At 42.5% G+C, this 13,236-nt stretch overlaps 1 protein-coding gene across 1 annotated transcript in view; it reads right to left on the bottom strand.

The window, feature by feature from the left end:
* Slc49a4 (solute carrier family 49 member 4) overlaps nucleotides 1–13,236 on the bottom strand; it is a 73,516-nt gene that overhangs the window by 50,101 nt on the left and 10,179 nt on the right. Inside the window, exon 2 of the mRNA XM_057764018.1 lies at nucleotides 3,451–3,544. Within this exon, the coding sequence (XP_057620001.1) occupies nucleotides 3,451–3,544 (94 nt within the window). The remainder of the gene's footprint in view (nucleotides 1–3,450; nucleotides 3,545–13,236) is intronic.

The raw sequence follows: 13,236 nt of genomic DNA, 5'->3' as shown, positions 1-13,236 counted from the left end.
GGGGTGAGTGCAACCTTCCGCTTTCACAAGCAAAGCTGCACACGTGCACACACACAACACACATGCACACACACACGCACACACGCACACATGCACACATACACACACGGTGGGCCTACCACTAGGCACAGCTTTACAGGTGGGCCTTACAGGTAAAGACTGTGTACATTTTAAACCAAATACAGTGCCCAAATGCTCTGCAAATGGGACATCCCAAACTGCTCCAAAACCAGGAATGCCAGATAGGGAGCTAATTATTTTATAACCTCCGCTTATTTAACCATGACAGAATGCTGGCTTCTCTCTTTTGGTTTTGTCATTTGCATTTTCATTTCTATTATTGCTTGTCATATCCACTACCAATCTCCTACTGCCTGCCACGTCTTTGTTGACTTGAAATAATTCCTTTCAACTGAAGAAACTGTCCATTTGTCTCATTTGTTATACTTCCTACCTTTTAGCGTCTCTTTTGACTTTGTTTCACAGTGTGGCTAATCATGAAGACATTTTGAAGTTTATGTAGTCAAATCCCTTTCTTTGGTGGCTTGTAATATTTGTGTCTTAGTTGGCAGGCCTTTCCCATTCTCAGCTTCTTGAAAACAACTGTTTTCTGAAGGCTTGTTTAATGTTTAGGTCTTTGATCCAACAGGAACTTACTAAAGCAGGAAGGCAAGAGTCTAGGTTTCTCCTCACTGCTTTTTAGATAGTTGTGTGGCTTCCAGAAGCCTTTGAGCAAACAACCTTTTTCTACCACAGCCATTCTAAAGGTAACTGTGCCAGCTGCAAAGCATTTCACAATGGAGGCTATTTCTAGAAAAACCTATGCTTATCAGAACCACACTCTTCAACTCTCTGACATGTTAGTCATTTTCTGCTTGCACAGACAAGAACGACCCTGAATGGAAAGAAAACAAACACAACACACATTATGGGATGACTGGTCCATCCGTGAACAAGGACAGAAATCACTGGCTGCAACTCTACTCTTAAGAAGCCTAGATTGTTCACGGAGCATGGCACACAGCACCCCACACAATCGTGTAACGCCATTCGCTGCTGTAGAACATTTATACTTTCTTTTGGTTGCTGCTATACTTGGTATCAGAGCTTAGGAGAAATGTTTTATAATTCACTATTTGAGCCTCCCTTTTTATCTGTGATGCTAACAAGAAAAAGTGGCAAGATATTTTTTCCTAGGTTTTCACCATAACATTCAGATAAAAAATATTATATCCTATAGTCTCAGGAATCAAGAGTCAAGAAGTTGGGGTACAGGGCACTATTCTAACAGTTGGAACTCAAAAGCTCCATATGAGATAGGCCCGGAAGACATAGATTGCCAAATTCTTGTTTCAGTGATGTTTAAATACATATTGTATTATCTGTCATGCACAATGTCATATAAACTGAAAAGCAGCAATCTAGCACATTTATCAGTGCTAAAATATGGGCTCTAATTATAGTATTTTCATTTTGACAGCTGTATCGTGCACTGAGATTACTGCTTAAAAATACTGCATGAACACAAAGTATCGTATTCCTGGGGGAAACTTTTCTCTACAGATGAACACGAAAGTGAGAATTAAATTATTTATACCCTGTTTTAGGAAGGTCTCGCTGTGTCGGAGTTGTTTCTCCTTCCTGTCCATCCAACCTTTATCCACATTTCTTTTGTTTTCTTTTATGTGCTTTTTGGTGTTTTGCCTGCACATATATTTGTTTGAGGGTGTTGGGTCACCTAGAACCAAAGTTACAGACACTTGTGAGCTACCATGTGGGTGCTGGGAACTGAACCAGATCATCTGGAAGAGCAGCCAGTGCTCTTAACTGCTGAGCCATCTCTCCAGCCCAGCTATTCCCATTTCTTTATGAATTCTATTCTCTTCTGTTCTACTTTTCTGCCAAAATGCACACTCAACTCTTTATTTCAGGAATCATAACTGGGAAGGATGGGGGGAGGGATGTAACAGCATAGGGAGCCCGGAGCAGGATAAAAGCCAAAGGCTGCTTGACATCTTCAGAGTGCCTTGATGACATCACACTGAAGCTGTATTTTAACACTGTGGATGCTTAAAACCAAAACAAACAGACCAGTAATGTTTACAAAAGTTAAGATCATGTCAAACAAAATGCCAACCCAACTCAAGAAGGGTGGAAGTGACGGCCTTCCACAGGGCACATGTTCTTTGCTGGCTTCCTTTTACAATACAAAACATTTGTATCTTAAAAGAATATATTTTGAAAACCAAAAACTGAACATTTATTTCTGAACTGTAAAGTTTAAATGAAAGGCACCCTGTCACTGAGACCCACCTCCGCTCCTGTGTCCCCACCTCTGCTAGCCATCAACAGCCATCCATCTACTCTGGGATGCCTCAGACCCGTCCTCGTCCTCGCAACTGCTCTCATGCATGGCATCCTTCCCATCTCCACGACTCCTCGCAGTCAGGAGTTACCCCTCTCCTGCCCACATCTGCCTTTCCAGTAGCAAGCTGTCCAAAATATAAACAGAACTTCACCACTTTGTCAGGTCAGTGCTACCACAACACCTGGCCACCATCCCCGCTGGTTGGCTGACCCGTTTCCCAGCCGGTTTCCTCATTCTGCCTGTGACCTCCAGCTTCCCTATATCAATACAGCAGTCTGAAACCAGGGCACACCACGGCTTAAAACCTCCAGTGGTTTCCTGGCTCAGAAGAATCCATGACCCCTTACAGGAGCTCACACAGTCTTACAGAATCCAGTCCACAATCGCACAGCAGCTACCGTTTTAGATCTCCCCACACTTCCCCACAAAGCCACTCCCCTGGTTCTCACCATCGGAGCCTCCCTGCCTGGTGTGATCTTCCCTCCCCTACCATTTCCACCTCTCTGCACAACTAAAACTTCTTTATCCCACAGGGTGACTTTATATCTCCTCTATACCATTACCTCTGTTTTTAAAAATAATTTTAAAGATTTATTTGACTTTGCATGCATGAATGTTTTGCCTGCATGCAAATATGTGCATGCCTGTTGGATCCTTTTAACTGAAGTTACAGACAGTTGTGAGCTGCTGCCATGTGGGTGCTGGGAACTGAAACCAGGGCCCCTGTAAGAGCAACCAGTGCTCTTAACCTTGAGCCATGTCTCCAGCCTCATTGCCTCTATTTCATGTATACATACACACATGTGTGTGACCTGTTAAACTTATTTGTAGAATACTATGTTTTCATTTCCTCATGGTTATTACAGTTCCTAGATAACAAGAAGATTCACTTTCATTTCCGCAACTAGTCCAGCATCTTCCATGTGACAGAAAACTAAGTTAGCCATTACACAGAATAAAAATAATAAATGCTTCCATACCTGTGACCCTCTGAGATCACATTACCAGAGACTTATAATCAAGCATAAATTATACACTTGTAAAAAAAGATTAAAATTGCAGAAATGTTGTACAGGACTTACCTTCTCCTAAGGGTTAAGTCAGTTACAGGTATGCACCTTAGACCAGTTCCCAAAACAACAAGAAAGGATGTCAGAAGCACGGTCACCCGCAAACCTAGGGAGGAGGAGAACATCTGGGTAAGTCTGTTTCCTTTATATGAACTCAACATTAACTGAGATTCTTTTTTACATAATCAACCTAATATTACATTCTAATACAATAACTCTAGTTCCAGGGGAATCAATACCCTCTATGAGAAACAGGTTTAATCGCTGGCCTTAGGCCTGCTTCTCTTCTCTCCCCTCCTCCCTGTGAATGAACATTGCTCAAAAGAAGCTGTGTCTGGCTGTGAAAGCTCCTGGAAAGAGCTTCCATGTCTGCAGAGATTGATGGACCAACTGGAACTTCAGTGCTGTGGAGAGACTGAAATTTAGCAGGTTCAAATGCTAATCACTTTATCCAGGACTAGTTGTTAGCCCTCTGGGACAGCCATTCCTCATCACCCTCTCATCTGAACTAATGCCTCGTGATAACAAATAAAAAATCTCTTAGCATCTAGTGACTTAGCAGACCACTGGCTTCTACCAGTGCTAAAGCTAAGAATGTCATCAGTCAGCATCTAGCTGTAGAGAACAGCTCTCCCATCTTGGTGTACCTGCCTCTCAGGTGTACCTACCGATGTATTTTAAACTCGCCTCGATTTATCACTTTCTTTGTTCTGTGAAACTATACAAACTTCATGGAACTGCTTCCACGTTAGAACCTGGAATTGAGAGTAACCTAAATCTGTGTCCCAGGCCATGGTCACTTAGAATGGCTCTAGAATAAAATATTTCTTATTCCTTAAGGACGAGAGCTGTGGTTCTTATGTCAACATGCCCCTCAAGTTTCTGACTTTCCTTTTCCTTCCACTTTCCAAATCAGTCAATTGAGAGTGGACTGAGAGGGTGAACCTTCCACAGTGAGGAACAGCCAAATGACCTCTTGTGTCAGAGACAAAAGATACTGCAGTCATCTACGTTATGTGTGTTTGATGCACGTCTGTACAAATAGAAATTGCATAGCCAGGTTACTTTTACTTTGTTCTCATGTTTGTGTGACTCTGAGAGCAAGACAAACATTATTCATTTCTAATACCTTTTCTGTAGGCATCAGGCATGCATGCATACATACATACATACATACATGTGTCCAAAACATTCATGCACATAAGACAAATATATATTAAATAACCATATTATATAGTATGGTTTAATATGTTAATACTATATATATATATATATATTTACTAAATGGATCCATTAAAAATTAAAATCAGAAGCAAGTAAGATGGCCCAGAGGTAAGTTCCTTGCGTGCAAGCCTGAGAATCTGAGTTCAATCCCTGGAATTCTAATAGAAGGAGAGAATGAACTCCAGAAAACTTGTCTAACTTCACCAACCCCCTCCCCAACCCCCATCCTCTGTTGTAAGGCAGCTTGTACCTCCTTCCAACAAGATTCCATTCTTGGAAGGTGTCCTGTAGCCATGGCAACTAGAGCAAAACAATCCAATGGAAGCCAAGTCTTTGGTCATGGTAATGGAGCTCCAGTACAACCTGAAGTCAAGAAACCCTGCCTGGATTTAAACTACTGCCTCCCCCAGCTCTGGGTGCAAGTGATCGTGGCAGATGCTAAACTATTTCAGATGTGTGTGTGTGTGTGTGTGTATACATATGTATTTATTTTTATATAAAACAAGGTGTCTGAGTTTTAACTGTCAACCTGACACAGACTGGAGTCACCTGAGAAGGGAGCCTTAACTGAGGGACTGTCCAGAAGAGACTGGTCTGTGGGACACTGTCTCGATTGTTAACTGATACAGGAGGATCCAGCATGCTGTGGTCCAGCCTTTTCCTGGGCAGATGGCCCTGGGCTGTATAAGGAAACAAGAGCCAAAGAATGAGCCATAAACAACCTGACTCCAAAGTTTCTGCTTCAAGTTCCTGTACTGACTTCTCTAACAATGGATGAACTGCTACCCAGAATTGTAAATCCTCTCCTCCCTTAAGACACTTTCGGTCATGGTATTTGTCACAGCACAGAATGGAAGAGAACACTAGGGAACCAGAAACACACGTGGTAACTCAGTAAGACGCTCACTGTGAATGCATAACGGCGCACCCGATGGAGCTGCAGCTGCTACGCTTGGAATGCTCTTCTTTGGTTCACACTGAACTATGATTACCTTAATGTCTGCGGCAGCCACATCACACAGGTGACTCATACACGTCATGGTTCAGGTGGCCCCACATTCTTTCAAATGTCTCCCAAATCCAACATATGAAACTATGCCACAGAGAAAACAGAGCTAAACAATTGATGAAATTGTGGCTTTTTTTTTTTTTTTTTACGGAAAAAAATATTTAGTAGAGGGTAGATGGCTAAATGTTTGGTTTTCCGATTTCTTCTCCGCTTGAACAAAACTGAAAGTCAACAAAATGATGATTATGCAGAACAAACATCACAGGGAAAATATTTAAGATCCAGATCTGGCACATAAACGCCACATTGAGAATACTTTGTGGCATGAATGGGGCAAACTTTATAACATTCTTACATAATCTGAATATGATTAATACAACTTGGCAGAAGGAATGCCTTAGAGAATCGTGCTTCCTGGTAACAAGCAATGCATACATACTGCTCATTACTGCTTCTACCAACAGAACACAGGCTTGGAAAAGGCAGTACAGCTACAGGAAATAGAGTGTAATTAATGAAACACACACTGCCATAAATACCCTAAAACTGCACGATGGTGCTCGTTTAAAGTTACTCTGGGCACCCAGTGAGACACCAAACAGTTTTATATTTTATACTGTACCCAAGCCTTATCTTCCTCCTAAGGATTTTGCTTGTAATTACAGAGGCAGCAAAGAAGTGGGGGGGGGGGGGGGGAGACTGACTGAGTCATATGGTCCAAATACACAGCTTTCCATTGCTACTGCCCAAGACTTTTCTATGCAGCGTTGCTTCTAATCAAATATATGATGCTACAATAGCTTATATAAGTGTAAAAATGGAGAGGTTGTGAAAAGGTGATAATTAAAGCATTTTTTTGGATGGATACAGCATGGTTGTACAAACAGATACACTACAGCAGGCTTTTTTGTTTAACTGTTGCCAAGTGTAGATTAATTTCTATACCACTTAGACTCTCAGCCCTAAATAGAATGCTTTCTGCCTGTCACATACCTCACAAGGCAGGACTCTGATTCCACTTAATCAGAGAGATATCAACTCATTGGGGGAAGAGGGATAATAAAGGACTCTGTGAAATACAGTAAAAAAAATACAGAAAATTTACACATGAATGAATCTTAAGGGATTACAGTATGTGAGGGTAAAAACCACACAATGAAGAGGATGGTTAGAATATACCACTCCTTCAGCCAATAGCCGCTGAGATACCAGCCCATTGGGGTGTGGTCTTTCTTCCTTTAAAAAAGCAGCCACTTCCCTCTCCTCTCTCTCTGGCTTTCGGCTCCGCTTCCAGCGACTAGGCTCCTTTTCTGATTGTGCAGAGGGTTGTTGTCTGGGACGGTGATCTGTAAGTTTTCCCCTTTAAATAAATAACCATTCTATTAATCATAATTCCAAACTGGTGTGGGATTGTTTGTGACTTATGCCTTCATACTTGCAAAAGCAAACAGCATTGAAATTAAAAATAAAATTCTATTAAATATGACATCTAGATACTTCAGGAGGTTGCCTTTCAGCCGATGAGCTATGGGGACTCATGGATTCTCCACAACAGGTACTAAACATCAGGCTATGACACAAGAAAGTCAGAAAGTTTTTGTGAAACAGATCTTGACAAATACCTGCAATATAAAGTAAATTCAGGGATCTGAAAAAAAATGGCTCAATGGTTAGGAGCACTGATTACATTTCCAAAGGATCTAGGTTCACAGCACCCACACTGTGGCTCACAATTATCTGTAGTGCCCTCTTCTGGCCTTTGTGGGCACTGTATATACGCGTGTGTGTGTGTGTGTGTGTGTATAGTTATCTATATATAGCGCATAGACATGGATGCAGACAAAATACCCACACACATAATCTTTTTATAAGTAAACTTAAAGATTTCTATAATTACATTATAGAAAAATGCAAGTAATTAATAAAAGAGAAACAAAGAACCCAGGTGAAGTTAATTCAAGAATAGAATGCAGGAAAAAAGCTCCTTTGGTGAGAGCATGTTTGTCCAGGGCCTCCTTTTCCTCAGATGGAGGGAAGACATGACGCTTCCTCTCCTCCCATCACACCACAAACCATGTACACTATCAGGATAATGGCACAGGCCTGCTTATCCTGCTTACAACGGGGACCCAAGAGATCCAAAATCCATAGGTCACCCTTATTCCACTATGTGTCTATCTATATAGCCTTTAATGCAATGTCTCTAAAATCTAGCTCTGGAAGCCTACCCACTGTGCCTTCTGGAGGCGCCGCACAATCAATGGGACCCCAGCTTTCTCAAGCGCTTTTCCAAAGGGTCTCTCTACCTTGTCTTTCAATAATGACTCCCCACTTACTAAACATGCCCCCTTTTCTGTCTTTTAAGAGTTTTGGCTCTCCAGTATCCAGTTCTTTTATTTCCCTCTCGTGTATCTTAAGAGTCTCTGTTATCAGCCAGGACGTGACAGTACACACCTTTAATCCCAGCACTTGGGAGGCAGGCCAATCTCTGAGTTCAAGGCCAGCCTGGTCTCTAGCTCAAGTTCCTGGACAGCAAGGCTATCCTGTGTGTTTTCTATATTTTTTCCTTAACATAGTTAAACTTTCTTCATGTTCTTAAACATATACAGGGTATATTTATAAAAATTCTTCCCATTTTGGCTGCCATGGGTGTATGCCATATACAGACTTCAGAACCATTTTTTCTGCCTTCTCTTATAGGCTTTTTTTTTTCCTTTTCTTTTCTTTCTCCAGAATTTGGATGTTTTCTCAGATAAAACACCTTTCACAGATCTAGAAATTTCTTTCTCTGAGGCTTCCTCCTCTTTGGTACTGAACTCTTAAGATTTCTTTTTGTTGACCTCTTTAATTTTTCTTTTAAAAAAATTTCATTTATACTGTGTGTGTGTGTGTGTGTGTGAGAGAGAGAGAGAGAGAGACAGAGACAGAGACATCGGTCAGAGAACAATTTGCAGGAGTTATCTTCTTTCACTGTGTGGGTTCCAGGGATTAAACTCAGGTTGTCAAGTATGGCAGCAAGTACCCCTACCTGCTGAGCCATCTCACTAGCCTAAGAAGGTGCCAGGTTATAACTCTCCTGCTGTTTTGAGATGGTCTTATGGAATCCATGTAGGCTAGGAGCCAAATGATGCCGAGCACAATCTTGAACTCATACCCCCTTCCCCCCGCACACCCCTCTACAGTGGTTAGGATTATAGGCCTGTGTATCACTATTCTGATTTAGGTGGTCCTGGGGATCAAACCCAGGAGTCTTGCATGATAGGTGGGTACCCTACCAACTGAGCTACATCACCAACACTGAATTCCTAACTGAGTCTTCAACTTAAGAAAAGGATGCCTTCTCCATCTCTGCACTGCTACATGGGAATTCTCCTCATCGACTCAGGGAGTAAGATGAAGCCATTATAAGGACCATTGTTGTGCTCAGTTGTTCAATGTCTGGGATCCATGTTTGGTATGGAAAGCCCTTCCACATACTGTGGAAATGTTTTATTACCATTGGTTAATAAAAAAGCTGATTTGGTCAATAGCCAGGCAGAATAGAGCCAGGCAGGAAATCCAAGCAAAGATACAAGTAAAAAGGAGGCGGAGTCAGTCAGGGGGTTGCCAGAGGTGCTAGGGAGCAAGATGTGAGGCAAGAAGCAATGAGCCTCATGGTAAAATAAAGACTAATAGAAATGAGTTAATTTAAGTTGAAAGAGCTAGTTAATAATAAGCCTGAGATAATAGGTCAAGTAGTTTGTAATCAATATTAAGCCTTAGAGTGGTTATTGGTGAACTGGCAGGTGGAAGAAAACCTGCAGTTACATATGTTTCCTGTACTTTTTTTGGTGTTTTGTTTTCGTGAAAACCCAGTTCCTGATTTTTCTGTCAGGCTCTATTAGTTACTTTTCTGCTACTTTGATAAAATACCATGACAAAGGGAACTTACAGAAAAAAAGGACTGGTTTGGTTCCAGAGAGTTTGAGGACAAAGTGGCAGGAACAGCATGGAAGCTGGCAGCAGGAGCTGGAGGCTGAGAGATCACATCTCTAACAATAAGCACGAAGCACAAAGCAGACTGGAAGTGGAACAAAGCCTTAGACTCTCAAAGCTCGTCTCTAGTGATGTACCTCCTCTACCAAGGCTTTCCAGAACCTCTCCAAACAGCACCACAACCAAGAGACCAAGTGTTCAAATACCTGGACCTGTGGGGCGCACTCCCGATTCAAGCCTCCACATTTTACTCCCTGGCACTCAGTATCATGGTGACATCATAATGCAAAACATATTAGTCAACTTCGAAAGTGTCCATAGTCTTTCACAGTTTTAACACTTTTTAAAAGTCTCTTCCAGGTAATCTCTTAATTGTAACCCCCTGCAAAATCAAAATGCATATCACAATCTTCCAATATTTAACAGCACAAAATATAGGCCATTAGACCAAAAAGGAGGATTGAAGGCACAGTGAGAGAATACTGGGCCAAAGCAAGACCAGAACCCACCAGTGCAAACACAAATTCTGTAGCTCATGTCTGGTGTCAAAGGGCTCAGATACCTTCCCACTTTGCTGCCTGCAAGATTCATCTCTCTTGGGTTGTCTCAATTCCCTGTGTGCAGCTCTTCTTGGCAGACATCCCAGGCTCTGGCACCTGACATCTTGGGGTTTCCACTGAAACCAAGACTTCGTGTTCACTGTTTCCCTCAGTGGCCTCTCAGGGCCTTCTCGCATAGACAGAGACCACACTGCCATATGCTCTCAACAGCTCTCATAATCCACAATCTCTTCATTCTTGTGTCCTTCATGCCTCTAAAACTATCACTGTGTGAACTGGACGACGCTGTCAAGTTGTACTGTCAGCATGGAATGGACCCTCAGCCCCTGGAATCCCATTAGCTGCAGTTTTTATTTGCAGTTCTTTCTAGGAGAGAACATTCTTGAGGCCTTTTTCTTTGACAGGTGGAAGCTTAGCTGGGCAGGGTCTTGACCTGGGAGCACCCTTCTCTTGGTCAAGTGCAGAGCAGGCCTCTCCCTAACACATGAATTTCCTTAACAACTCCAGTCTCTCTTCCAGCACGAGCCTTGGCTGTAACATTATGGTTACTAGTGTTTCTTTTCTCCTGACTGCACATTTTGTATTTCTTTTTTCCCCTACTTGCTCTTTTCCACTGTAGACCTGCCTGAGGCCTATCATAACAACCACACCACAGATTCAATACTGTAATCTTGAAATTTCCTCCACCAAATAAATTAGTTCACTATGTGTTAATTTAGTCTCAACTAAGTTCTTAGGACACACACAGAAGACAGCTAGATTCTTTGTCAAATCTTCACAGGCATGGACTCTTGCCTAATTGCTGTTAAAGTCCTTGCTTTTCTCAGGAACCTCTTGAGCTGGGCCTCTATAGTCTGCCCATTTCAACCATTGTGCTGGCTAGTTTTTTGTCAGGAGGAGGCAACCTCAACTGAGACAATGCCTTCATAAGATCTAGCTGCAGGCAAGCCCTAGGGTCTTTCTTTCTTTCTTTCTTTATTTCTTTCTTTCTTTCTTTCTTTCTTTCTTTCTTTCTTTCTTTCTTAATTTATTCTTTATGTCTTTCACATCACACCTCCTGATCCCACTCATCTCCCACCCCACCCCAAAATAAAATAAAATAAAATGTAAGAGAAAAAGAGGGAAAAAAGAAAAAAAATAGAAGTAGGGGAAAATCTCATTTTAAAATGCAATCTCTATTTTTATATGCAAGTGTTAATCTAAAGGAATCATTGGTCTGGTTCGAGGCCCCTGGTCTCTGCAGCACCATTGATTTTGGACCCTCACTGGGACTCTTCTTGAACATTCAATTCCATTGCTGCCCTGTGTCATGGATCCAGAGTGCTATGCCTATGTCATGGGACCCCCATACAAGATCACCACAAAGCTGGTATCTGATACAAACACACTGATGTGGGATTCCCTCTGTACGCTGTGAATATGTTTTATTACCACTGATTAGTAAAGAAGCTGCTTCGGCCTACGGCAGGGCAGAAAGAACTAGGTGGGGGAAAACCAAACAAAGACAATAGGGAAAGAGTAGGCCAAGTCAAGGAGACGCCACATAACTGCCAAAGCCGGGCGGTGGTGGCGCACGCCTTTAATCCCAGCACTTGGGAGGCAGAGGCAGGCGGATCTCTGTGAGTTCGAGACCAGCCTGGTCTACAAGAGCTAGTTCCAGGACAGGCTCCAAAACCACAGAGAAACCCTGTCTCGAAAAACAGAAAAAAAATAGAAATGGGTTAATTTAGGATGTAAGAGTTAGTTAATAATACGCCAAACAGTGTTGTATATAGTTTCGGTGCGATTATTCAGGTTTGGTGGCTGGGAAATGAAGAAGCAGTCTCCATTTACAACACAGTGAGGCTTATTCAAGCTAGTTTGGACCATACCCAACACACAGGTGCAGCGGGTGGGAAAAAAACAGCCCCAAGCTCTCAGGGTAAGAGGTTTTTAAAGGGAAAAATTGCAAGCAGGGTGGTACAAGCCTTGGCACTTCAGGATTGGGTAAAAGTATACAACTTTTGCATTCGGTGGTTGGGATATAGGGGAATTTCAAAACAGTGACTCCCAGCAGACAGGAATTTTAAAACAGTGGTTAATCAGATACCTACAAGGATGTTTGAAGCAAGCAGATACTGTTTGAATGGACACCCTGGTGGGTCACTTTGACCAGGGCTGGCACAGTTTCTTGGGAATGTTTATGACTTTGTTGGGCTGCATTTACCCCCCTAGTCAGGTCCTGTCTAAAATGGAGTTCTTTCTCAAAATAGAGTTTGTTCTGCTCCTTCAACAGGACACCCAGCCTGCTCCAGCAGATCATAGATGGGGTGTTGGAGAGAGACAACCCATTGTTCTGGTGGAAGTTTCACCCCAGCCCCTGGCATCCATATTCCCAAAGAGTCTGGAATGTTCTGGTGGAAGTTTCACCCCAAGCCTCCTCCCCCATCTCTCTTCAAGCCATGCCACATCTTAGAAAGCCCACCAAATGATAACCCCTCTTCTTGAGTTGTTCAATGCCACACTCCCACAGGGTATTTAAACTGCCCCCCTCTGGAAAACAAATGGTTTCCTAGTCTCTCTTATCCATCTCCTCCCCTCTCTCTTTCTCTGTCTCTGTCTCTCTCTCTCTCTCTCTCTCTCTCTCTGTGTGTGTGTGTGTGTGTGTGTGTGTGTGTGTGTATGTAAAATCATCTGGTAGCATTTTAACCATTAAACCTGGGCTTTTTCTAATCCAGTTTGATTTAGTCTGATTTGGATTGCTGCATTGGCAGAGAGGCTTATTGAGGGGCAGAAACTTTGCACACATAACCCTGGTTCGGAAACTGGGTAGTTGCAGGGTTGGTCAGGGTTGCAGGGGAGGAGGCCGCTTGTTGGTTCCCGGATGCTCGGCAGCTCAGACCGGAAATAACCACACAGAAACTGTATTATTTAAATCACTGCTTGGGCCATTTGCTCTAGCTTCTTATTGGCTAACTCTTATATATTAATTTAACTCACTTCTATTAATCTGTGTATGGCCACATGGCTGTGGCTTACCTGCTAAAGTTC

Source organism: Chionomys nivalis, chromosome 3 (assembly GCF_950005125.1).
Source record: "Chionomys nivalis chromosome 3, mChiNiv1.1, whole genome shotgun sequence".
Classification (NCBI taxonomy): domain Eukaryota; kingdom Metazoa; phylum Chordata; class Mammalia; order Rodentia; family Cricetidae; genus Chionomys; species Chionomys nivalis.
Note: the sequence above shows the minus strand (reverse complement) of the source record. Positions and strands in the feature narration are given on the sequence as shown.